The 27,060-nt window shown below is 42.8% G+C and overlaps 4 protein-coding genes across 10 annotated transcripts in view; 2 read left to right on the top strand and 2 right to left on the bottom strand.

Annotated features, from left to right (window-relative positions):
• Positions 1-173: 173 nt before the first annotated feature.
• LOC118432039 (tetratricopeptide repeat protein 33-like) lies at positions 174-5,755 on the bottom strand. 3 transcript variants are annotated; one of them, XM_035843542.1, is made up of 7 exons: positions 5,579-5,755; positions 4,869-4,975; positions 3,236-3,366; positions 2,175-2,256; positions 1,655-1,786; positions 1,081-1,263; positions 174-484 (listed from the first exon to the last, which is right to left on the bottom strand). In XM_035843542.1, exons 2-7 carry the CDS (start codon positions 4,962-4,964, stop codon positions 332-334), a joined length of 777 nt encoding a protein of 258 aa, XP_035699435.1. In that variant the 5' UTR covers positions 4,965-4,975; positions 5,579-5,755; the 3' UTR covers positions 174-331. The 3 variants fall into 3 exon arrangements, with proteins under 3 accessions (XP_035699435.1, XP_035699434.1, XP_035699433.1); XM_035843541.1 differs by having other exon boundaries at positions 5,550-5,725; XM_035843540.1 differs by having other exon boundaries at positions 5,610-5,689.
• Positions 5,756-8,249: 2,494 nt separating this feature from the next.
• Positions 8,250-12,611, top strand: LOC118432029. Its single transcript, XM_035843527.1, has 2 exons — positions 8,250-8,829; positions 11,036-12,611. The coding sequence occupies exon 2, from the start codon at positions 11,080-11,082 to the stop codon at positions 12,304-12,306; it is 1,227 nt and encodes a 408-aa protein (XP_035699420.1). The 5' UTR covers positions 8,250-8,829; positions 11,036-11,079; the 3' UTR covers positions 12,307-12,611.
• A 116-nt stretch (positions 12,612-12,727) lies between these two features.
• LOC118432046 overlaps positions 12,728-27,060 on the bottom strand; it is a 26,886-nt gene continuing 12,553 nt past the window's right edge. For 4 of the 5 annotated variants that reach the window (XM_035843551.1, XM_035843550.1, XM_035843552.1 and 1 more), the window contains exons 4-6: positions 14,110-14,195; positions 13,868-13,956; positions 12,728-13,428 (exon numbers count right to left, since the gene is read on the bottom strand). In XM_035843551.1, coding sequence (XP_035699444.1) covers positions 13,329-13,428; positions 13,868-13,956; positions 14,110-14,195 — 275 coding nt within the window. In that variant the 3' untranslated portion in view covers positions 12,728-13,328. Of the gene's footprint in view, positions 13,429-13,867; positions 13,957-14,109; positions 14,196-16,065; positions 16,250-27,060 lie in introns of those variants that run through there. The other variant, XM_035843548.1, reaches the window with a different exon arrangement.
• LOC118432023 (pregnancy-specific beta-1-glycoprotein 5-like) overlaps positions 24,590-27,060 on the top strand; it is a 24,865-nt gene continuing 22,394 nt past the window's right edge. The window contains exon 1 of the mRNA XM_035843508.1: positions 24,590-24,885. The gene's annotated coding sequence lies outside the window, so the exon portion shown is untranslated. The remainder of the gene's footprint in view (positions 24,886-27,060) is intronic.

Below are 27,060 nucleotides of genomic sequence, written 5' to 3'. Positions count from 1 at the left end.
ATTAGCTTAACACTGATTAGTATGCTAGGGGCTATTCTTGTTGTACTAAAAAAAAAAAATCATAAAATACATGTAGGTCCCAGAATAGTCAGTTCTGACCAAAGGTGTCCATGTAAGTGGCATCACTGCTATAGGGTGTTGTCATCTCTCCGTTGTTCCTACCCATGGGTTTCTTTTTTTTTTACTTAAGTAGTCTATTTACACCAAGTTCACATTGACCAGTATGATAAGACCATTTCCTTGTAATAGAAAAAAAATCATGAAATACACGTAGCTATTATACATGTAGGTCTCAGACTAGTGGTCTAACCATCACTGCTACAGGGTGGTGTCATCTCTCTGTTGTTCCTGCCCTACACCTACTCTGAAACCTGCGCAGGTGTGTCTGATACCTGTCCATGACAGGTGTGTCGGTGTCTTCAGTACCAGGTGCTTCACCGACAGCGAGGGGAGGGTCAGGAAACTGTGGATACCAGTAGTCGTCCTGAAAGTACAACCTGTATATGTATGCCTAAACATGGATGAGTTTTACAACAAACACTATCTATGGATTGCTATCCTTTCTTACACTCTTAAAAAAAAGACATTGTCTCAGCAGTTATCTAAATAAAATATTGTCCTGTGGATCTCAAAGTATCCCTCTTGAACATATATCTAATACAGTCATGATGACTTCTAGGACAGAATGAAACTATGTGCAAATGCATTTATTCTGTATTTCTCACACAATCAATTTGCAGAGTTGATATGTTTGTTAAGGATATTTGATAGGTGCTCTGCTTCTTTTCATGAAAAAAATTGGTTAAACTTGGTTGACAAAAAGAAAATGTATGTACATTGTTTAAAGTAAGATAATTCAAAAATAAAATATGCTCCTATCCGTGAACTAGTACATCGCACATACTCTTGATCATAAGCACAATGCACATTTATCATACAAGTCCATTCCTAGGTAGTTGTCCTATGCAGCACTGCCCTACACCGTACATGTGACTCTGTTACTCCAACAGTAACTGTTGCCATGTTAGTTCTTCTCTCCTCTCTACCAACAGTAAAATGGTTTCCAACTGTCACCCTTACATCATGCTCAGTGTCCAGTTCACCAGAAACCCCAGCAGTAGCTTCTGTTTCCTCCTCTTCTGCCTTTCTCTCTAGTTCTCTCTTTTCCTCCAACAGGGAGCACGCCCATTTAAGGTCGTCTTCCCACAATTCCTTGCTGCAGGCAGGGTTGAGATGAATGGCTTTTGAAAAGCTGGAAATTGACTGGAAAGAAAAAAGAAACATTTGGAAGTCATTAAAACATTTAAACAACTGGATTTCTAAACCCCACAGTTGATATTCAGTTTGTAGTTGGCACTAATTCAATAGTACATTTGTAGATCTACTGACCAGACCATCAAGATACATTCAGTACTTAAAGTTGTTTGACATATCTTTATAAAACCTTGTCAGCAAATAAAACCTTGTCAACATTGCAAATTGATGGCCAACATATCAAGTATAATGGAAATGTACATACAATAAAACTAGATAGGGAAAAAGTAAGAAAGAAAAATTTTAAAACTTTTTAAAATAAAAATGGAAAAATACAGGAAATGGTTAGAGGCTAGGCATGCATTTTTTTTATAAACATGAACGAAGTTGTGCTCCTTACGAGTTTGAGGTCCCCAAGTCCAAGTTGTGCCCTTCCCAGAGTCTGGTACGCCACCCACCATCTTGGGTCAGAGGTCACCGCTTTCTCTGCAGCCTGGACTGCTGGGAAGACTTCATGCACCTCCATGTACGCCTGGGGATGACAGGAGTTATTACATTAATGCCAATTATAATACAAGGACTCCAAGCCAAGCAGGCACTAACATTAACTTTGCTGAACAGATTGTAACAACAAAGTTTTATGGCTGGGAGATTTATGATAAAGCACGCTGATGTAGCCACTTGGTTACCAATTCTCTATTGGTTACATGGTTAGGCAGCAGGGAGAACCATCAAAAATTTAAGCTTTACAAAACAATTACAAAACAAAGTGCGTCGTTCAGTTATGAATAAAAGCTCACTTATCAGTATGAGTGTTGAAATGAAGCATGTAGCAAGTCCTCAATCTATGCCTGACCCCAATGTGGCTCATCAAAAAATTTATTGATAAAAAATTATTGATAAAGATTTGACATCCTGACCTGGGCTTTCATCTCATGCAGCATCGCATCATCCGGTGTGAGTTCCAGAGCATCCTCCCACCTTCTGATGGCTTCCCAGTATCTGTAATCAAACAGACAATCAATGAACCTACTCATAGTCATACAACTACACCTGATTTAGAGTATCAAAGACATTTCCTATAACAAAGTATGGAGCAGTCTGCCATAACATATTCATTGTGGTACTCCTTCAAGACAGGGCTGGCTACATATGTAGAGATAGTGACATAACAGTGGGGCTTTTGGCATCTTTTTTTCTGCACTGAATTTTTTCAAAATTGCCCTGCAAGATTGATATTTTGTGATTACATCTCTATGATGTATCCTGACAGTTATCCTGTAGATACTTACCAAGGGGGTCTTGTCCAGGAGAAAAGGAGAAAAATGAAACAGCTGTAACTGTACCTTTGACTCTCAGCCAGGAGACTACCTAACAGTGGAACTTGAGTATCTTTTTTTCTGCCCTGAATTTTTCAAAATTGCACTGCACATTTGATCTAAGTTGTGATTGTACCTCCAGTAAGCCTGACACAGTGAAATCCTTCCTGTACATAGGTACTAGGTTTGGACCTGAACCTGGACCTGATTCAGTATGTGACAACTTGTGAATGGACGATACTCAAAACAATTGTCATTTTGCTACAAAGACATCAGTTTTGTGGAGTATTGAACTCCCACTGGCGTTTTAAAATCTTACAAGACTAACTGTCTCTGTACTATTGACTGTAAAACTTGGTAGAAATGACTATAGACTATACTCTACTTCGCTCTTGTTATTTTCCTCAACCGGTAAACCCCCAAAACGTGTGAATGCCTACTAGTAATCATATAATCAGTTCAGTTTCCAATAGGTCCAACATCGGGTCCACCAAATTTTTTTAAATCCGTTTTTTCTGGACCGGTCCAATAAGAAAAAACGATTTTGTACCAGTACCTGCACCATACCAGTACCCAGCCCTAATAGGTACCCTACATAGGGTTTTGGCGGGTATTGTCCAGGACACAGCAGAAGTAGAAAAATGAAACAGTTGAAGCTGTACCTCTGACTCTCGGCCAGTAGACACCCCTCCTGCCTCAGCCTGTGTGCCTTGGTGACAGGATCCTCCAACAGTCCATCTGCTGACCTCCGGATCTTCACAGCATGGAGCCAGTCTACCTCATCTGGGTCCACCTGGGTCCATCATATCATATCATATCATATCATATCATATCATATCATATCATATCATATCATATCATATCATATCATATCATATCATATCATATCATATCATATCATATCATATCATATCATATCATATCATATCATATCATATCATATCATATCATATCATATCATATCATACATCAAATATCACATAATGTATCATTATATTGTACTTTGCCATACTATGCCAATCCATATTAATGCATACAATACCATGCTATACCATATCTGTTGTGTTGGCTCCATCTGTCTCGGAAGACAGTGGTAGTCAGACAGTTGCTGTCTGCATGGCCTACAATTGACTTTTTAAGGTGAAGGTGACATTTAATATCATACAATATCTTTTCATTCAGATGTACAACATATTACACATTCTATAATGTAGTACCGCACTACTTTGTGATTGTATCAAACAACACCATATAATATTGTACAACATGATACCATTGTACTTACATTAACTTTCATTGTGATGGTCAAGATTTAGTTTTGTACATCATAGTTTTCAGTAGCATGGAGTGTGTGGAAGGGGCATTTCCGGCACTGTATCTCCTGAACGAATTGCGATGATTTTTTATGCATGGGTGCAGGATTCCTGCGTGCAGTTGTAATATTGATTGTACAACCTGGTACCATTGTAATGGTCAAGATGAGGTTTTATACATCATTATCATATAGCCAGGCACCGCGGACCAATCAGGAGGCCCCGTTCCACGTTGGTTATGACACCATAACACGTAGATTCCGGCCAGGCCAGTGTGTATGACTCCTCTGATTGGTCAGAATGAATCGACACCGGCACCGGTGTCAATTTGCATCGACAATGGTGCCGGTGTCGATGCAAATCGACACCAGTGCCGGTGTCGATTCATTTTGACCAATCAGAAGGAGCGATACACACAAGAAAGTAAGGTATATGCAGGCATTGGCCAATCAAAAGGAGCCAAACATATGCCAGAGCAGAGGGAATAAGTACAGACTGCAAGGTGGATTGGCTCCTTCTGTTAACATTGATAATGAGCTTTGTTGTTCTAAAAAGCCAAAGACTGCAATATGTTCCGAATATTTTCTGTGGAAATTTTGGTTTCAAAATGCAGTCTATAATCTCCTTACAAATGTATGTACCAAAGAACAAATGTGAATTGTCACAAATTCGACAAAGGAATTCACACGTATAGTAACAAGGGATCTATGCGTCATCGCAAGTTTGGGTAGGCTATATGATAATAACGTTAATGACCCACCTGTTCCTCAGTGTACATGGTGTCATAACGCCTGGTCCTTTGCTATAACCACTCCACCGAATAAAACCGGTTTAATGAATAAATGGTTTTATGAGGTGGTTATAGCAAAGGACCAGGCGTTATGACACCATATACACCTCGGGGCGGGTCATTAACCTTTAATTATTATTCCATTACTATGTGTAGTACTAGTACTAGTAGTAGTACTATTGGAGGACTCACCTCGTGTTCATCTTCCAGCTGTTCCCCCGGACTGAACGCTGAGGGAGGTTTAGTGACGTTTTCCCCGACTTTTCTCTTCCAGCCAAATGATGTCATGCTCAAAATGTCTGTTTGACATGAGGGAAAATATTAAAACTCTAGTTTGTGTGTCAACCAATACTGTTCTTCTATTCCAGCTATTGTTCTAACGAGACATTTTTTACTTCTTTTACTTTAGCTAACATCAACGTTACTATAGCTAGTATACTATCAAGTTATGAGTACCACATCAAACATATGGACCCTTACAAACAATCAGCTTTAAGATTAGAAGTGTAAGCTCAAAACCTCCATACATATGCTTTAAGATCATAAGAAGTATAGCGTTACATGCCATGCCGACTTGTAACGTTACTAGTTGTAGTAATGCATGTAATAAAATGTTGTAATATATTGGAGCCCAATGCTTTTTCAAACCACCGATATTTCTGAATCACGCCCCCGTCCAATTTTCCCGTCGGACGGGTACCATTCCCAGTCCCGACTAGATCCCTGGAAGCTAACGATCAGCTTGTACCAGGCTCGGGAAAATTTAGCCGAACTAAATTTGAACGCCCCCCTCCCTCTTGAACTTTCATCGGCAGGGGCAGCAATTAAATAACGCACCGTAGGTTTTAAGTAGACCATACAAAAGTACAGTACCTTGTTCATCGCCTTAGACAGATATTTACGTGATCCATGGCCTTAAACGGGGTTAGTCACCTGTCTTGGAAGCGATGGAACGTAAACAATACATTTCACTCCACCATCTTGGATATTTTGACGCTGTCGGCACGGTTCAAAAGAGACACTCTACGGCTGACTGAAGTACTGCAACCAAAGTTTGTCATAAACGTAGTTATTTACGCTATCTAAGTGCTCAAATGACTCTACAGTCATACAAACTAATGAAGCTGAATCAAACATTCTTTTACACCAAAACTTTGGTTTGAAGAAGGTGTTTTCAACGAAAGTAAAGACACATGGGTTTTAGATCGACAAGCGGTCATATGTTGCCCTGTACGGGAAGCAGGGTAATCAGGGCAGTATATGACCTTTTCTAGGTACCTCAGATGAGAAGGTCAAAGTTTAAATTTCCTTGCCCTGATTATCCTGCTATTAGGAAAAAGCACAGTATGACGGATTGTCGACTAAAACACAACGAACGTTGCTGTCATCAAAAATCAACCTCTTTGAATCTAAGAGAGGGCTAAACGCAGTTTCTTAGATTTGTGTGATTATTAGCGTCACTTTAGGGGAATTATAATTGCAGTTATGAACGACAAACAAACTTCTCTGAGAGTTTTGGGTGCAGTACTGCAGCCTGCTGTAAGGTGTCTCTTTTGAACCGTGCAGGTTGTGTTAGCTTTTCTTGGGGTCGTAGACGGCTGAAAATGGGTGTGAAAACAGGTTTAAACAGTGAAAAAAAATAGTTTTGAGACTATAGTAGACTGGATGCCAGCCCAACGAGACACAAAATAATCCATTGTACTTCATTTTGATACATGTGCTATCTTTGAAGTGCCCAATGCCCCTACAAGCTCTCGCCTTTATATGACGTTAAATACAGCACGATAGGCTTTATGCGAACCATACAATAACGCAGTACTTACCTGATCATCAACGTTTAAAGGACAACATTCATCAACGTCAGTAGTAGGCTTCCATCGTTGGCAGCAGGAAATAAGTTTGAAGCACCGAAACTGCAAAATGCATTACGTTTTCTAAAAACTCTAGTTGCAGTACTTCAGTTGGCCGTGGGGTGTCTCCCTTGTGGACCGCGCCAAGTATCTGCATATACATGTACTAGTTCTGCAAAGAGCATGGACTGCAGTACTGCAGTCAGCCGTAGAGTGTCCCTGTTTTTAGACTGTACAGAGTGCCCGGCCCGTGGGCCCGCTATATATAGCTAGCTAGCATTGTATCGTAGAAGGCTGAAAACAAGCTTGAACAGAATCTAACGGTAAAGAAACTAATTTTCTGACTATTCGGAACATTTTAAAGTGAGGTAACAGCCATGGGGTTTCTTAATGGCAGTGCATTCAGTATGTATTCCGCTGTATATCACTATGTTGGCTACGTATGTGTATTTTATTAAATTCTACCCATGACAATTCTCGTGCAATAAACTTTGTCTTTTGACATGTGCACTTATTCGTAGTGAGAATTTGTTTGTTTGCCAGGCACGACACAAGTACAAGGTCTAAACATTATTGCGAGTTGACATGACAACAAACTATTATTAGGCGCCGCAATAGGAGCCCGTGTAACACAGTGGATACCCGTATGAAGTGACACTTGCGCTCATGTACACTTCACTTCTTGTCTGTTATTTGTACGTCAAGGATGAGTATCATCTGTAGTTTTGCGAATTTGGTCATTAATTTGTAGCTTGAGCAACCCGGTTTTCTCACTTCTTTGTCCAAACGATCATCTGGATGTTTGTCAGTTGTTAGATTGGCACCCTTACCTAGATTTCATATCAATCTGAACCTTAAGACATTGTCAATATTTGTTAACCCAGTACCCTATTTCGTCATGGTACCTTTCGATGAAACAGTCTAGTTGTAGTAAAGTTCTAAAAAAAACAGGGACTTGCTAGGATACTATATCCCTTATAATAGTGCTCTTAAGGGCGGTTGTCTGTCCGCGGAAGTTTAATGGATTGTATCATGTGCTTTTGTGGCGGCTGAGAAAAGGCATCAGGTCTGGAACGACATTTAACGAGACTATGTTTGCTCAAAGTAGCATTACCGCTCAACGCCACGACAGGCCGTCTGTTTGTACATGTACTAGTCAATATTACTCCACCTACCGATCTGATAGGTCATAAATCATGGTGTAATTTATCAAGATTTACATTACATTATCATGTTTTAAGCACTTGTTGGACTTTGAATCCGATTAGAAAGCTGCCACAGTCAAACAAAGACACGGCGATGACATGTTTGACCGTGAATTCTTTCGCAGCTGTACATACACGTAATCATAACGTCATCTAAACGCTATGTTTTATTTGTATACTGTCTTAAGTATAATACATGAGAAAATAAGGAACTTCATGTCGCCTTAACGTGCTTCCTACAGCCGCACGGGTACTTAAGGTGGCATCTCACTGCAATTGGGGCACCGACGCGGCACTGCAAGGTTCGTTCACTCCCGCAGTGTTGTGTTATTTTCGCCGATTTTTTATGATTTAAATATTGCGTAATACGTAAAAATATGACTTATAGAAGACAACAAACTACACAAAACGTGCGAAAATTTGTTCTGTATCTCTGAAATTTGTTGAGTAATCTTTCGAACCCCGTAGTGCCGCACCGGTGCCCCAAGTGCAGTGAGATACCACCTTTAGTGTGGCATGCTGGTTACCATGGTGATGAATACGCCACGTTCTTGTAGAGCCAGGGCGGAAAATTATGGCTTAATGCTGTAATGAGAAAAATCCACCTGCAAATAAGGTCATTGTTATCCAAGCGGAACGCCTCAATAATTCATGGCTTTATCGTTATTACAAAGTGCGTGAATGTGCGGAAACGCGGCCCTACTTAGAGACTGAAAAGGGCCAGGCATGCTGAATAGCCGGTCTCCGCGCTACCGTCTGGGATAGTTTACTCTGTCCGCTCGCTAGTCTGTTAAACCGGCGGTAAGTGTCAGGCATGCACCGACCGGCGACACCAAGGACGACGGTTACGTCATAGAACAAACGTACCCGCGACCAATCACGGACCAGCTTTCCTGTGATTGACAGTTGATAAGGACAGCAGGTCCACCTTCCTTGTGAGCTCTCTATGGTAACGTGGCCGGATAGGTACGCTCGGTGAGCCGGAGAGTGCCACAGGTACAGACCAGGACGGTGCAGTGGAGACAGGTGAACACGGCAGGGCTACCTCACTTCGGGAAGTAACATCCTTCTTACCGTCAGAGACCTGGCCCGATCACGGTAAATATCATCTCCATATCTTATTACTTGTTGGAAGTATTGCCAAATATTCTGTCTGTGTGTTATAGTCTTTTAGTCAATAGGAAATAGCAATATATGTATCAAGACGCCTACCCCATCTTTTGTTATAAGAGGTTACCATCTGGTTATCCTTCGCTGATTGTGTTAGCGTCCCTTGGTTTGGTTGTGCTACGGTGCAAGACATTGTCAGACAAGTGTCTCAAGCTACATCATCCTATAAGATAGCTGTAAGAAGCGTAATGCACGTGTATGTGAGTAATTTTTTTGTGATTTTGTCTCCGGTCTCTTTTCTGCTGCACAAACCCGGGGCCGGGGTCTATTATTGAAATGGGCAAATCCAAAAAGATACAAACCCATACATCCATACTCATGAAACACAAGCAAACGACAAACAAACACACATACACACACACACACACACACACAGAGAGAGAGAGAGAGAGAGAGAGAGAGATGCAGACAGACAGACAAACACTCATATACACATCCACAAACAGACACAAACACAGTTTCAATGTCAAATGGAAAAAACGGCTACATTTTAAGTACGCTTTGAATAAGCTTGGTCCACATATCGTCTCTTTAGTGTCTGTTCCAATATAGGTTAATACGGCCGCGTGGCGCGTTGGCACACCCGATCCCTCGATCTCGGAAGTTAAGCAACGCGCGGTCCGGACAGTGCTTGGATGGGGGACCAACCAAGGACGTCCGGATTGCTGTAGCCTCACGAAGTTTTCACGAAATCGTCTTCCGGGAGGGACGTAAAACGGGGGTCCCGTGCTCGAGGAGGTGCCTCGACCACGTTAAACAGCCTCATTACTCATACTTTGGGTACCTACTGGCTGCAAAATACACCAGATTATTAATACCTATTCCATATACGCCTAACACGTACGCGCAGTGGAGTATGTAATGTACCCACAGGTTCTACTGTACGGTCACTTCACACGTCTGCGGTTCAGAGGGATTGCTATGCTCGGCCATTTGAAATACACTGACAGCCATCCCTGAAACGAAAACCACAGATTCTATTTTCAATAGACTGCTTATTATTATTCATGATTATCCTGTACTTGTCAAATTCCATATGTATTGTCTCTGTTTTCGTCGTCGGTTTGTGATAGTCACAGGCTCGTTGGGCTATTCTACAAGCAGAGGTTGACTCGCGGAGATATAGTAGTGGTCAGGTTCTTTAATTTTACCGGCAACCTGACCACTAGTAAATTGTATATCTCCGCGACCAAAGCTCTGCTTGGAGATAAAGTTCGGCCGCCCTGGCTGTGCGTGCTGAACAGCCAAACCAATAAATAAATAAAAAAAAAATTTAATACTGTCATCATCACCGTGTGGTCTGACTAATGATACTTCAGGCCAGGGTTGATTCACTGGATTCACTGTCAGTTATAGTTTTACCTGAGCCCCCGTACAATCTGTTTCCTCCTCATGTAATCATGTTGCTGGGTCGCGCGTCACGACGTTTAGGAGTTATGCGAGCTTTAAACAAACATCCCGGCTGGCGGGCTTTGTTCCCAGTCAGCACTTACAAATAACAACTGTCAGGGGAGAGAGACTTGTATGCGAGGTGTGGCGGTGTGTGCACAGGTAAGGGATTCTTGTGTACACGTTGTGCACAGGTCACGGCTTCTTGTGTACACAGTCACAGCACGGTCACGGATCCCGGGGAGAGAACAAGAGGGACGCACGGACCGTTGGCTGTAATCTCATTAAAGGATCACGTGTTCAGTTTCCAGTTGAGTTTGTGCATTTTTCTCTGGTGACATATGGTCCATCGATGTCAGTGTATCATGCTAAACTGTTTGTTAAAAGTGATACAAATCAACAGCAAGTTCCACACAAAACCGTGACAGAATCATATCTACAAGGCCATTGAGATATAGTTAAGTCATAATAGACCAACCTTTTTAGCCTAAGCCTCCCTCTCCAGGAGCCCTTGATTCTTTCTAGTCCAGAACTGGCAGAACAACAACGCGTTCTTAATTATAAGGCTCAAAAGGTTTCCTTCTTCACAGGATAATTACTGTTCTTACTACTTTAACCTTAATGAGTGTTTGTTGAGGCCCGGCTTGTTGATCACAGGTACCAGAAGTACTTAGAATCCTTTATATACATTGTGTCGTAAGTAGCACTTCAAAGTTCTCACCATGAGTGTTTACGCCATTTCCAGATCAGCCTGAGAATACCGTCTGTGGTGTCCTGATCTCCGAGACGATGGGGGAAGAAGCTGTGGACCAAACCAAACGCAGAAAGGGGGTGAGAAAGGACAACTTCACGCTGTCCGCCCTGAGACTGAACACTAAGGAGGACCGTCTGCTGGACCACAGGAAGCACATGCTGAACGCAGAGAGCGCGTACGTATTGCGTATGATGGACGTGAGTGAGAAACTGCTGGTCATTCGGTTCAAGACTCTCCGGGAGAAGCTGTCCCGCCAGACGTCTAGGTTGACAGAAGACGAACTGGAGACGCTCAGAAGATCTGAGTTACAAAAATCGTCTCGTAAAAATTGTTACAGCCGTTATGATGTGGAAACTCCTCGCAGTGAAGCGGCATCGTCCAAACTCTTGTGTTCTCCAGCGGCGCCGCAACTACCAAGAAAGCGGCCCAAGTCGGCTACCAATGCCTTGGTTGACGTCGCCCAGCCAACTTATCGCAAACCGCCCAAGTCTGCGCCAGCGTCGAGCCGGCGGAGCAACGCGTCAGCCGGCCTGTCTGCCGACCGGAGCGGCATGACGTCTGTCAGCCTGTCTCCCAGTCGGTTCGAAAACACGCCCACCGGCCTGAACATGACAGCTAGCAGGAGTAACAATACGCCTGCTGGCCTGTCTTCCAACAAGAGCAACAATCTGCCTGCCGGCTTGTCTTGGTCTTTGCCCGTCAGTGCGGCAGTTTCCCCCACCGATCTCCCGCCAGCGGCTCGTCCTGAGCCAGTTTCGGCGCCCGCCAAGCTGCGGACCTCTGAAGGGAAGACGAAGTACCTGTCCGGACCCATGGTCGAGTTGGCAATGGAGGAAGATCGTGAGCGCAAGCAGAGGTTTGAAGATCAACGCAAGAAGATGTTAGAGCGGAGTCGAGTCGCCAGCGCCGGCCTCCTACAGAAGAAGGACGACTTCCTGAAGCGACTGGACAGCATGTTACACGACGACTCAGATGACAACATTCTGGAGCAGATAGCGTCAGGGCAGTTCGACGAGCAAGCCGAGGGGCAGGACGACGAGGAAAGGCGCAGGGAGAGGGAACTCAGGCGGAAACGGAGGCTTCGGTTCAGGAACATTGACAGGAACGAGAAAACTGAAATTTTGCCCGCGGAAGAATACTGGAAAAATATCAACAAATGTCGATATCTTCGCCTCCCTGATGGATCGGAAGACTTGTCGGGTGTGGTTACTTTAGTCAGCGAGCAGAGGAAGCTGTTCCAGGTCTGGAGAGACTCTACCTAGCTGTGAAGTATTATTTAAAGAGTCTCTAACTATAACGCGTTGTCCAGAAAGGCTCTGTCTAGTAACTAACTTACTATGCAAAGATATAGAGAGATTATAACGGTAGAACATTGTCTGGAAATACTGTGTCTATTAAACTGTGGAACGTTTGTCATTATAGTTTTTCCGCGTTTCAAACACGCCGTTCATCAGAGCTCAAGTTGTTGCAGTCATGATATCACTTCACCAACTTGTAGGGATACATACCAGCATCAATATTTTTTTATAAGACCTTGATGGTGAAAAACTATTGAAGACACTCAAGGCACCTTTCGGCAATTGTCTTAGTAACGTGGAAAGTCTATTCATTATTTTCCTCTTTATAAAATAAGAGGTGTTCAGCACTTGGTTTCTGAAGCCTAAGTGATGAAGAGAAAGTTAGTAGCGTATGAAGTAAGTCATTTTATTGCCACTTTTTACTTGGTCACATAATTGTCGGACAAAGGAGAAGTCAGAGACTAAAACCTTAATCAGTTCTCGTTTCAAGCAGCAACGTCCCTCTCTACAGGTTGATAACTCTCTCAGAGAGTAGAAGTACTTTTGAATCTTACTTTCAATCAGCGCCATCAAGTTTGTCACTATTACTTGATACTATGGCGATTGCAATAAAGTTTAATGAATTCTTGTAACTTAGTATGGCAGCATGATGCTTTACTGTTCAATCTTCATCTTCAAACTATTATCGCCTTGATGTCAATTCGATGCTGTGTGAGTGAATCAAAGTTATATTGGGACTTTTTGGCACTGGCAGATCTAAACGGTGTTACATTCTGATCACCCGTAATTTAAAGCCGGATAGAATTTGTGTTCCATGGCAGTATTCTGTAATCCCGCCAGGTGTCGCTGCTTCACTAGTAACTCCCAATTTACATTCGCAAGGGAATATGATATCTAAATTTTAACGAGCGAGCATTACGCTGTAACCACCACCCAGACAACCCTAACTGCCGCCTGTGGTGCGGTAAGGTATGCACGTTTTCCTGTCACAGTCTGGTCCGTCTGCAGTAGATGTTGGGGTTTCTGGCCGCCTGCTCCAGACACTGGGTCCAGGGAACACACCTGCTGGCGAACCCCAGTCCCATCCTAAAACAGATCATCGACAAATGAGATAAAACCAGCCACGCTTAGGATAAACTTCAACCAAACATTTTAAACTACATGTATGCTTGGTTTTGAGCCATCAGAACTGTTTGTTGACTAACCTAAAGAGGGCGTATTTGCTGATGCGTGATCTAATACAGTAGCCTTTACAATTAAAACGTCAATGTGTTTATTAAAAAAATCATCCCCGAATGCTAATTGCATGTAACGTTACAGTCTCAAAGTAAGACTAAGAGTAAAGCAATGTTTAGTATAATTTATAACACTAATGTCTAATCAACGTTAACTTAATCTATATGTTATTACAAACAAAAAGGTCCTCCTGGAGCTGCCAGGGCTTTATGTGTCCTACCTTATGTGTTGCAACGTTAAACTTTCTCACCACACGTCTATACGCTGCAAAAGTATAGACCAAACTTACGTGTTGTCCTCCAGACATCTCCCGCTGCAGCACTTACACAGGCACCAGGAGCAGTAGGACCCGCTCGCCGTGCACCGTTCGCTTGTCTCCTGTCATCAAACAAATCAGTCACGCGCTTGATCTATACATAGTCTGAATCTTGTTTTACTATTTCAAAAGATTACTAATATTGTAGCACAGAATCACTGATTTAATGAAAAACCTGTCCTTCCCCAATGTAACCCTCTAAAAATGCTCCTTACCTCTTCGATTGACCGTCGACTTTTAGGGTTCAGGTAACGCACGACTTGCTCCAGGACCTGGACTCCGTCATCTTCAGCAACGTCATCTGTGGAAACAGTAAGGCGAACATGGTTTCATCCATGTTATCTGTTTCTGTTTCGCGAAATTTTCCGTTATCAATTCCATTTGTGTGCGATAAGAATTAAATGCGTGGCGCACCGTCATGACGTCCCCATTACATTTATTGTAATTTTTTTATCACTTCTATCAAGGAGGTTTAAAAAGTCTTTTTTTAAACCTCCTTGCTTCTATGTACATGTAAAAATATCTACTAACATAATTCCACCAAGTCACATATATCCACCGCATGCACCTTGAAAAGATGTGTCCAAAGAGATCCCCAAAACGATACATCACTGCACATCTAAACTGCGGATAACTGATGAAAAGGGGGCGGGGGTGCTCTAGCTATAGAATACACAATCCTCTCGATCACACTGTGTTGGAAAGTGACAGGTATTAGACACCCGGTTAGTGGAGGTCACTTTGTCAGTGCTCATGACGAATGTACCAACATTGCCCATGTACAGATTCCCCAGTTACGCATTAGACGTGTGTCTGTTCATAAGTAATTTTATAGATTTGCTCCATGGCAATTCCCCCAGGGGTAGTCCATCTATATCTGTATCTGGGGTGCAATCTGCTACATGTAGCCTAAGGACACAGACAACAGACTACATCCAGCGTGACCGAGGAGATATTATTAACTTCCTGGTTATGAATGACGTCATCTCGGACGTTACGTTAGGCGCACACATGTCGTCTGTGCGTTTTGCAAAGATCAGTATGACGTCATTGCCATGAAGGGTGCTGTGTCTATGAAAAAGATACTATTCATGTGAATAAAATGTTTATGTCTATATATTTCCTGGCTTCTATTTGCATTCCTGGCTTTTATTATCAATTAGATTGTAAGTCGTTATTCCCTGACAACTACGAGGTGAATTTGAGTCTGGGCAGTAAAATATCACATAAAAGATATCAATCTCTGTGCATGCGCCATTGAAGTTTCCCGAAGATAACCACCGAAATATCTGATACCTTCTCAGTATCACCTCTACCGTATCACGTACCATGGTCAAAACAAACACGAGTTAGGAACGCAACTCACGTCTTCCTCGACCTTAATCACAAATATCCAAGGTCGCCTTGCCCTGGAACTAAAAGCTTATCTGGTCTAACGATTCATCAGCGGTTAGACCATCAGAGTGGCCGAAGTAATTTATCGTGTATGTAACAACCTAGCCAAGTTGGCGCCGGGAGAAGGTCGTAAAAAATCCACAAGCGATCGTAACGTTTCCTTTCCCAATCTTGCCTTTGGCCAAAATCTATCATGGCCATATATTTCCCTGGAATGCCTAACAGGCCCACTTCTTCATGGTTAGGACTGACTATATCTTTTCCAATTTCCTGTATTTCCTCACAAGCTGAGATCACATGAAGGCTCAGCGACGTTTGACCATTGTGGTCATTGCTATCATCTCGGATGATTCTAATCCCTTTAACCATGTATCTTTTTATCTCCGGGCCTTAATGTGAATAAAATATACCTTTAATTACGCGGTGCGGTAAAAGTATTGATTGTGAATCTAAATCTGGAATCACGTACTACTGCAATAAGTGAAAGGGGCCAGCATTCAGGTATTTCTATCATAAAGATATGATCCTTCTGTTGAACCCGACATACGTGATAACAGCGTCGTTATTTCTGATTATAAATGAAACGCCATTAATGACGAGTGCTGTCATCCCGTAGAAGAAGAATGTATCGGATATGCAAAGGACTTAGCACCAGTATAATGCCTGCCACCAATTTGCTCCGCTTCTTAACGGATATCTTAACACTCAGATAAATCGATACACACACAGACATGGCGGCCTCTAGAAATACACGTAACAAATCCAGTTATTCTCACCTCTCGTGTTTGTATCTGTAAGCTCAGCAGGTTCCACGGCACATAAGACGCAGAAGACAAGGAACAGACGGAAGCCCACCATTTTATTTTCCTGGAAGTGTACAGGGGCCGCCCGGTTCCAGGAGGTGATGGATATGACAGCTGCCCGTGCCACGCACAGACAAACACGCCCGCTAATCGCTATGTCGGGATTCTCCGTAATTTCCGGTCGCAGTGTCCTTAAATGATTTATCACCGCCAATTATACCTGTGATGATTGGTGATAACGTGATCATTGCTATTCGTTACGGGCGTTGGAAATTATTGAAATTAAAAGACAAATCAAATATATTTGCAAATTCTTTGGAAGCTTCTTCATGTTCCTGTGTGTTTATCTTTCCAGCTTCTGTAACTCAACCTAAATCAAATCTGCTACTTTTCTATTAGCATGAAAGCTCATCTGTGTTTGTCCATTCCATGATATAGTTTGATACTTTCTTTCAACACGAGCAAATGTAGCTCACACCGACTGAGATTTCTGAAAATATTTGCTTGTGTTGAACGAAAGTACCCGACTTCATCATGAAACTAAATCATATGGTACCTGGATATGTAAATCCAGATATTTTGATTCCCTATACCAATCCACTGTTGCGAAGAATAATAAACTGCCAAATGTCGAAAGTCTTTCCAATGACTGCGTGATTTTCTATGATGGATGTCAAGAAACGTGTCCAATGAAGAAGACTTTGTGTAATCCTTGATATGTTAAAAACATTGTTTTTTAGCAATGAAATTGTTTGGATGATCTGACAAAGTTTGGATCACAGCGTGATCGCAATGAGGTCACCGCCCTCAAGGCTCACATTGTGACGGACCTGTACTATATTTATCTCGGCTTTTGACAAATGTTTGACTTCTGAATCACGCTCAATAATCTATTGCACAGACATCCTCCGAAAAGGACACCACCAGAATAGAGTGCACCTATTTAGGGGCAGGTATATTAGGAAGACCTGAGTATATATAGACAGATATATTAAGCATTAGACAGATACATCCAACATGCGTGTATGTACGCCGAGACACCCGCACTTTCTACATGCCAGCTTTGGGAGTAGCTTGGTGTACGAAAATAGCCATACGAAAGGATCGCAAAAAAAGAAACTATAGTATGTCACTGTCGTTTGACCCATTGGAAAAGCACGCCATGTGAATTGACACTTTTGACAATACAATAATTCTACTTCTACTTCATGGGAGTCATGATACTCATGGGATACCCAGGTCAGCGAAACTGTCCTATGGCACTGGTTGGTATAATCCGTTTGATAGGGGTGTTTTCAAGGTGTCGAAATGGCTGCACATACTTAGATGTTCAAAAGATGTCGCTTTTAGCACGCCGTTTCCGATTTTCTCACCTACAATTAGACCCTTCTTTTCTTTGGCGGTTTCGAAATTGCCTTATACATAGCTATATAGTGCGTAGCCACGTATTCGACAGTGCCACCAAGCGACTAAGTGGGGTACAGCACTTAGACGAAAGTCGGGAGCTTTATAATCAGAATCAAAATTCACCAAAGATAAAACAAGACCTCCTAGGATAAAATTAGTACTCTACGTTGCCACCACAATCAAGTGATTTCAGAGATTTCAACAATCCTTAATTGTTATTATTAATCCTGAAGGAAGCGACTGTGGTCGTTGAAAATTTGATCCGCGTATACCTTCGTATATACATACTCTGATGTGAACTCTAATGTCAAATCAGTACTGCTCTACGGATCTGAGACCTGGAGAACAACAAAAGCAACACAGTACAGGACACAAACTTTCATTAACACCTGTGTGAGGATCCGGAGGACCTTTAAGATCAAGTGGTCAGACAAGATTAGCAACCTGGAGCTGTGGGAAAGAGCAGGACAAGAGCCAGTGGAAAGTCAGATCCTCATCAAGAGGAAGTGGTCCTGGATAGGGCACACTCTCAGAAAATCACCAACAAGCATAACACAACAGGCCCTGACCTAAAACCCACAGGGCAAACGAAAGAGGCGCGGGGAAGGCCCAAGAACAGCTGGAGAAGGGACACTGAGGAAGAGATGAGGAGCATCAGTACTGGCTGGCACGACCTGAGAAGGAAGACCCAGAGACGGGTGAAGTGGAGGACGATCATCGGTGGCCTATGCTCCGAATACGGCAAAGGGTTCAAATAAGTAAGTATACCTTCGTGTTGGAAGAAAGTTCAGCTATGATTACTACCAACAAAGATGAGCTTCCATGATAAATAGTCTTTTATTTTTATGAAATGTCCAGAATATCTAGAGCAAGACACTTTCATCAGATAGAGATACTGAAACAACACTCAGCCGTGCATTATATCCTGGGACATAAGAGATGATTCACCACCCTCAGCTAGAGCGCTCCGGCAAATCGATAGGAAGCAGAAATCCTCGTCATAAATAGCCAGTGCTATCTCATTTGTTCGCTGGTTTGGTCTTATTTACCACCTACTATCAGAAGATAGTGAAAGACATTTACGACGAATGTAAAGCTCCCAAACGACTGGATATGAAAAACTTAGCCATCTCAGCTACGTGAGGAGGGCATTGACTTCCTTTCGTTTTTATGGTGCGTAGTTCATTTAACTTCAGAACTACCAATACAGACATTCACTAGCCTTGTTTACATCTTCACTATCGGTTTCTAAGAAATCGGGTTAATTCCACTGAAGTCACTGTCAATAGATCGAAATCTCTCAAGAACACGTTCTGCGAGAGGTCAGGGCATGTGACAAATCCGGCTTATTCCCCCAGTTGCGAAGCCCTAACGCTGAGGGACGGTTGTAAGTCTATTTTCACAGCTCAAACTACTAAAAAATTCAAAGTTTCTCTGGTAAACAACTGCTGCACCTTCGCATTTGCCTGGTACCCATTTCTAGTACCGCATTCTTTTAGTCACCTCCGCAAACACTTCTTGTAGTAAATTTGCAGAGGTGAGTTACAACAAACCCTGTAGCTACAACAGAGATGGATGCCAGGCTAGCATCAGATTAAGACGATGAATCGCTGGATAGCAGTTGGTTTCAAGCCTGAAGTCCCCACACGTCAGACGTCAACGCGTCTCAATGGGGGTAACTAAGCTATACCAGGGTGGGCAAATACCTTTGGCCTTGAATCCTAATCCACAAGGGACGAAAGAAACGCGTGATTGTTAGGGGAAGTTATCAAGGGAATTACAGATCGATAGTTATGAATATGAAACAGGTTGCACTTGTTTTTGTATCGTCTCTATTCATTAGACCGACATAAAGCTAACAGAAGTGTATCATTTGCATCAGCTATCTGCATCCCCCCTCCCGCCAAAGATCTCTTTTTCAGGAAGCAAATCTTTTATTGTACAGATAATATATAATATAGCAAGTGAGAATATTTCACGTCAGCCTGATATGCTGTGCGATTCCAGAAGCTTACAATTACATGTAAACACATCAATCTTGATATTAAACCCAGGAAAAGGATTTAAATCCGTGCCTTTACACAGGGAATGATGTATTATTCACTGAACACCGCCCAAATGTAATACAAGTATTTGTATCATACTTAGCATACGCAATGATGCTTGCTGTATTATTTTTCACGTGTGGCATTCACACCTTCACCATTTGTTATGCTATGGCTGTCGTGTAGCCAGTGATTTCTTAAGCTCATTTTCGTTAGTACGTTCCCCCCAAGAGTTTTCTTTAAATGACATGCTGCCCAAGGCCACTGAAAGTTAGAATAAGTCAATCAGTAAAGACAGGCTGCAACACTCTCCAGAAGTACACAAAATCGATGCCACACAGCTGCCAAGTCTGAAGAGTTGGATGCTAATAAACCAGTGAGCACACCTACGTTAATACATCAAGACTTTAACAGCAACACTACTTGCTTTCCAGTCGTTGGCGATTACTGGTACGGCGCCAGTGGAGACACGGACCATGCGCAGAGCCGGTGTTACCAGGACGACCTCCTGAACCCTCGTTTATATCCCCTTATTGGGGTGAGAGAGGTGCTGAGGAGGTGGTATGTCATCATAGCGCACTGCCAGTGGACGGTGGAGAGGGCACACGGCGTCCTTGGTGCAGTGACCCATTCAGACGTGTCAGGCCTAAAACTGGTGACTATGATCGAAAGTGAACTCCGTATCGTTTCTGTTTGTTGTTTCAACACAACGGACGACTGGAAAAGTAAGCCTTAATCAGCAAGCCAAGACGGCATGTTCAGACTGCATCTACGCCTAATCACCGAGGATCAGTAAATGTACATGTAAAGACAAAATCCGTCTACTGTGCCTGAATCAGAAAGTAACGGAAAGCAATGAGATACCAAGTTTCAATTTTTGAAAATGTCTTGGCAGTTTCAAAAAACATCATAGTGGTCCATCCACGGCTTTTTATGATGGAAACAAACACATTTACGTACATATAATTGGCGCCCAAAACAGAAACGTCTTGGGAAACTTGAAATGTTGCTACAGGTCCTTCATTCAGGCCTGGCGATTCAATGTTCATTGCACTTAAGTAAAACATCGTGTACACCAACTGTTCCACCTTCTTCATGGTCCTCCATCCTTCATCTCATGATCCTCCATCCTGCCAAATGCTTATTGCACTATGAACTTGAACTTACTAAAAAAAGGCCAGACGATTGGCGCCCATCTTACCAAAAGTATTTCACCAAGGGTACGCTTTATACTTCATACTAACAACTTAAGTATGGCATTGCTCTGAGTGAATGGAAAATGCCGTTTATAATCATCACTTTTAGGTGATAAAAAGTTTTTTTCAGTCGACTTTACCGCGCATAAAGTCAAATATTTCAATTCATATATGAATTTTGCAATGGTGAATGCTTCATCTACAATTCAGTCTAGCCAGGCGGCGGTGTGGAAACAGTCCTAGCTGGCCACTAACCTCTGCGAGTCGTCTGTACGAGACACTTTCGTCGTTAATGCCATCTGCAGAGAGCTGAGGGATCCAAAAACGGCGCCAATTAGGTACCGGAGAACTCCAAGTATGCCCTACCACTCGGCTGGTGAGTGGAAAGGTCGCCCGAACCGTCGTTAGCTGTGAACTTCATCCGCCTTTACAGATCGTTCTGTTCAAAAGGTCGCCATTTCCAACCTGCTCCTCGGGAAAGGTCACTCACCTGATCAATCATGTTGGCAAATAGTTGGCACGTAAGAGAAGTGCGCTTTGGAACCGTGGTGAGGGGAGAGTCTTTGAGTCCAGCAACATAGCTGCACACTCAGGACAAGTCAATACTGTCTTACAACGACAATGATATGCAGATATATTTGACATTACACTATAAAAAATCACCTCCTTCTATTAAAAAATCACCTCTTTCTATTATAGAAAAAAATGCTAACACTTAGCATCCTCTACTGAAATTAAACTATATGGACTTACCCATCTTACATTTTTCTCTGATACGATTTTGACATCGACTTAGTCAATTGGTTGGTCGACTGTTCAGTCAGTCGTTTCAACCTCTCAAGTGGCATTAGAGCTAAGTTGGGCCTAATGATTTATGAGCATCATTAGAATATCGAGTCATTTTCATCCTTTGCAGCAACTCGAGAAATCGAACACAATTATTTCCTTAATTCAACTTCAAGGTGCCTTTTTAACTCATCGAATCCGTTATTTGTTTGATCACACATTATACATCTCTGTCTTACACCCCTTCATAAGAAATACAGAATTTGGCTAGAGGTTAGAAATTATTTGATGCCTACCTTTCTATTAGACCCCCCCCCCACACACACACACACAAACACGCGCACACAACGCTTCAGAGACTGTATGTGTCCAAGAGAAGTTATGTGTCGATTCCAAAAATGCAATTAACAACCCCTTTCCTTGCCGTTTCACTTGCGTTCAAACTGTCAGGCCAGAGATATTTGTTAATGTTAACCGACATGATCTAAATACAAAGACAAGGCCTTAAAACGATGATTCAATTGCCACGTTCAGATGCCTAAGACGGCAGCCAAGGGCGTGATGAGCTCAGATGAGATCACCTTTCTTGGAACATTGAAAATACTAGTCCCTATCGACACTTAATGGAGTGCAGTTAGGGCTGAAGGTGTCGCTATATTAAGACTGTCGGAGGACCGTCATGCATGGACTTGGAATTGCTCTTGTGCCATTACCGCACTGAATCGGATTTGCGTTGATAAAAGTAACTCCTTAGAGAGATAACTCCATTTCATGCCAACTACCTGGTCCACATTGAGTAGACAGTCATCACATGCCTATATCTGTTATGGGCTCGAGGAACCCACGGCTTTGAATCCGCCAGAACTTCGCATCCGACCTCATTTTCGTCAAATTAACTCTCTCTGACAATGATTTCTAGTTCTTTATATATCATTATTCTGTTTCCCTGGAAGAAACTTTGATAGAAAGACGCCCATCTAATCCTGTATGGTGTTTTCTTCCCCGTTATATGGTAAATGACCCCGTACGGACAAGGTGCCTTACACATAATTCTATTTTGTGTAATATTTCCTATCTAGGCTCTCCATGCCCCATCTATCCCTTCAGTGTTGCATATCGTTACCATCCGTCTACCCAGCAGGGGATTAGCTGAATTCTATCACAATTGATACGGACAATTTTGCTAATGCGTTTCCTCCCACGGAGACAAGCGCTGGTTGATATCACTTTATCACAACGGTTTCAACCTGTGGCCCGCTTTTGTTGCCTTCCCGTTGTGAATCATCATTTGTTGAGCTAAGTGGAAGTTCTAGCCATTGGATAGGCTTTATCGTTTTGTTTGTAGCGTTCAAAGAGCAACCGAGAATGAAAGAAGATCGGGTGATACGTCACAGTTAGGCAAATCATGTCTGCTCTGGCGTGTTCATAGTATCTTTTGGGGCTGTAAACTTTGCATGCTACTGGACATGTGAAGTTTCTGCCTTGTATCTCATTGAATCTCTATACCGGATGCAACTATTCCAGACAACAGTAATGTTAGCTATATAACATTCAATTTCTTGGTATATTTATTGAGAATCGGGCAAAAATTTCGTGCTAATATTGAGTAAAAATACAACTGACGTACATCATGAGAATAACGGAAAAGTAAACGTAAACAAGAAGTGTTGGTGTGCGGTCAATCCAAAAATCTACTTGTACAATCTACAAAACTGTACCTGTAACACTAAATGAAACATCCTTCAGTCTGCACTCAAAATGAACCGCGGAAACGGAAGTAGGTCACCAACTGTGACGTCGTTAATGTCCCGGATGAACGTCGTGTTGACAAATGGCGGCCTCACCCCGCTGGTCGGTGAATCACCTGCACGAGACAATCTGGTGAGAGAATGGGCGGCGGGGATCTGACGTACGGCCCACCGTGTGAAATATTACGGCGGTTCGATTGAGTGGCTAGGAGACGGCCATAAGGCCACTCGACTGAAGTGAGGAACAAAATTAGACGGGTTTATAATGAATCGACATGCGCAAAACCAGTTTGTGTTGACGTGCAATGACTTGATCATGTTCATGTTCAAGAAAGATGAGATAGGATTCCTTTGGTCATTTCCTCTTATTTTGCCTGTAACTCCGAGAACAACAATATTCTTTTCGGAATAAAGTGTAAAGGCTATACTGCAGATGATTGTAAGCCTGTTTTTGTTGTTGTGCAATGACTTGATTATGTTCAAATAACATTAGATAGGACATTCTTATAATTTCCCCCTTATTTTGCCTGTAACTCCGAGAATAAACAAACATTCTATTTGGAATAAATCGTGCAGGCTAGAGTGCGAGTTATTGACAAGCTTTGAAACATTTTCAGGTCTACACTGTGTTGAAATACTCTTCATGAATATGGAAAACGTCCGCGACCTCAATAGCCTAGTAGACAGTCGTTAGCTGATGAGTAATATTCCCAGTTTTATACTATTTATCCCTAGTCTTCACTTTATCACGACCTAATAATACTTCCAAAGCCTGTCACCGAATATTCTAGTTATTAAAACCCGGGGGAGCAATACCAGTACACCTCGTGCCTTCCCTAATAAAAAGTATCACAATATAGCTCCGAGGCGACGCGAAGAGAACCCTTTAGGACTTTAAAGTCACAACCCGGGAATGTATGGCCCCCAAGTGGACCGTCTCATTTCAAACATAACGATTTGTCCATCCAGGGGCAGGGACATAATCAGACAATCGGCATTCAGATTGCACTACATCGATTCCATTGGGTAGCCAAGGGTTATAAGAACGCAGCTTTTCCTCCGCACCTTATGGCGTATCCTTATCGGAGTTATTATACATTTCTGTCCGCGGAGAAGGATTTATGAAGTTGTTCACGTCACACAGGGGCCGGTGTCACAGGCATCACTGTTAGGATCGACTAGGTAATGTATGCATCGGTTAGACCATTGGAAGTAGATGGGGAGGAAGTTTGTTTCCGTATGACTACGAGAGAGGTATACTATCACTAAATGTCCTCATATTTCATAAAGATATCATATAGCTTGGTGACAAAATGTGAAATTGGCAGTTTTAAGGGGAAGCACACTAAAATCTTGTATGCGGAATTACACACACCTCCTCGTCACCCACCTTCGCTTGATGCATTTGGCAATCACACATTTTGAGACATAATTACATTCCCGCTCTGTTAGTGTAAATCATGCCCCAGGCAAGGGACCCAATCTGCTGACTGTGACTGCATTCGTGCATTTCCCACTGATGACGAGGCAGTCGGCTCTACAGCATCACTGCTGCAGCCTCTGTACTCACCACACTCCCGGAAGGACAACTTCTGGCTTTAACACACGAAGGTGAGTGCGTATAGTTTGATATTCTTCTGTTACAGGATGCACTTATCAACTCGTGGCTGTCAAATAAGTGGGTTTCGCTTTTTCCTTTTGGTTGGGCCGTGAGTTTTGCTTAGAAAATATATTGACTTCTCTACTGGAGCGGAAATTTACAGTCCAATAAAGCAATGTACAGTCTCGTTGCCTTCTGGAGAGCTGGCAATTGAATTACTATAGGTCTTGCAAACCCAATGCGGGACAAAATATACAACAAACGAAACTTTTAATGGCACGGGATTGATAGTAAACTTAACGATTGATGTAGCAGGACTTACCAGCCGCAGCCTACCATTCAGACGATGAAGTTAATCATATCGTCCCGAATAAACATGGGAAGCGCCGGCCCAGATGCCGCACGGAAATGCCGACTTTTCAGCGACGATAATTGGCAATAACGCCGTGCCCTTTACAGCCTCCTTTCTGAATGCTCCTCCAGTCCCTGGCTTGATTAATACTAACAGTGAAGCCATATTTGAAAAGAGGCACTAATTGTTTGCCAAGTGTATCGGCCACATTCATACCTGTCGTCCTTAACAACATGGGGTAAGTAATGAACTCATTTACATAAACATCCTGAAGCCGCCTCGTGTTGTTAGCGAGTCAATTCATTCTCGAACTCTTGCCGTGAAGACGAACTGCTGCCAGAATTCGAGATGGCACCTCTACATTCACAGCGGCCTTTGTAGCGGCTTTCCGGAAAGTAGTAATCTTTACGGGAACCCGTTTACACTCACAGCGGCGTCAGCACCATGGACGGGGCAACGGCCCGAGAAACTTCAGCCCTTTTGGATCCAACGTTACTCGGCAGTGATGGATAGGGAATGTTGATGGAGCTGGTCAGAATCGAAGATGGAATAAATTCTTGCTCTAATCGCGCTTCGGGTTGGAAGGCTCGGTCGGGCCCTGCAGGCTACAGAACCTTGACCGTGACGAAGGCTCAGCGGCGAGGGGAACTCCTCACATGACCGACACTCACATCCCCGCGCTATCAGCTACCACCCACGGCCGCGGGGAGCCGGCCAGGCCAGGGACCCCTTATCGCCTCTAGAGAAACAACAGACAAATTGGGCTTGTGAGTACTGGTCGTAGCTTTTATATGACTGCTTTCTGTAATTCCCGAATACGGTCTTTCTTATGTCTATCCCGGGAAATGTGAAGCTGTTCTACGTGGGAAACTATATTGGCAGATCCCCATCCCTGCCAGCTCATTTCTGCAGACGCGAAATGAACCTATTTCGCTGAGGTGATCAAAGAGTAGACTGCTAAACGTATATGGGGTCGCAAATGGACGTTTGATTCGTATTGTGGAAATTTGGGAAACACTAATTCGATGTGACCTGAGTAATTCTGCCCATTATAGACGATTGCTGACTAAGTTGAAGCTGTTATGGAGAACGAGCATAAACGAGGTCATTTGCATACATTCGTGTTTCGGGTCGAAGAGACATAATTGGACCCCACTAGTGATATTGCAGACGCACGCGTTGCAGCAAGGGTACGAGTACTGCCGTGTTCATAGCTCGTGGAACAAGTTCACGGTAGAGGTAGGTTTTATTCTAACTTTCTTTGTAGGTTTTGTGTCCTAGGTCTAGCTAACACTAATTGCCTTAAGATGTAAGAGGAAGAAGCTGCATTGTTTGCGCATTTTAATACATATACATACCAACAAAGACAGAGGAACTGGATAATACCCGCTCAACAGACTGCAATGCTCGGCAAGTCGCGATCAGCTCATGTACTTGCAGTTTATCCAGTGCTCAATGTATAATACCGTCCTTCCATATAAATTGAGGCTTAACGTATCAGATGTAGGCGCATGTAGAATGTATTTTTTTATTTATTTGGTGGGTTGCATTACGTTACTATTCATTGTCAGCAAACCTTCCAGAATATTTTGAACGAACCACTTTTGACTCATGCTGCGTAGTCCTTAGCTCTCAATCTTTTCTTCAAATCATCTACATCAATATCTATATCTATTATGCTTTAGATTTCCAGTCCTTGCTTACTATTACTGTACCTCGAAAAGTGATTATTCTGTCCGTTCCCGTTGTCTTCACCATCTTTGTACCTGGCCCAGGAGTAATGGCCTTGTCGCGTTACGTTCTAATGTAGAACCAAGCAAAGGCAATAAGACAC

Source organism: Branchiostoma floridae, chromosome 15, assembly GCF_000003815.2.
Source record: "Branchiostoma floridae strain S238N-H82 chromosome 15, Bfl_VNyyK, whole genome shotgun sequence".
In the NCBI taxonomy this organism is placed as follows: Eukaryota; Metazoa; Chordata; class Leptocardii; order Amphioxiformes; family Branchiostomatidae; genus Branchiostoma; species Branchiostoma floridae.
This window is presented reverse-complemented; position numbering and strand designations above follow the sequence as displayed.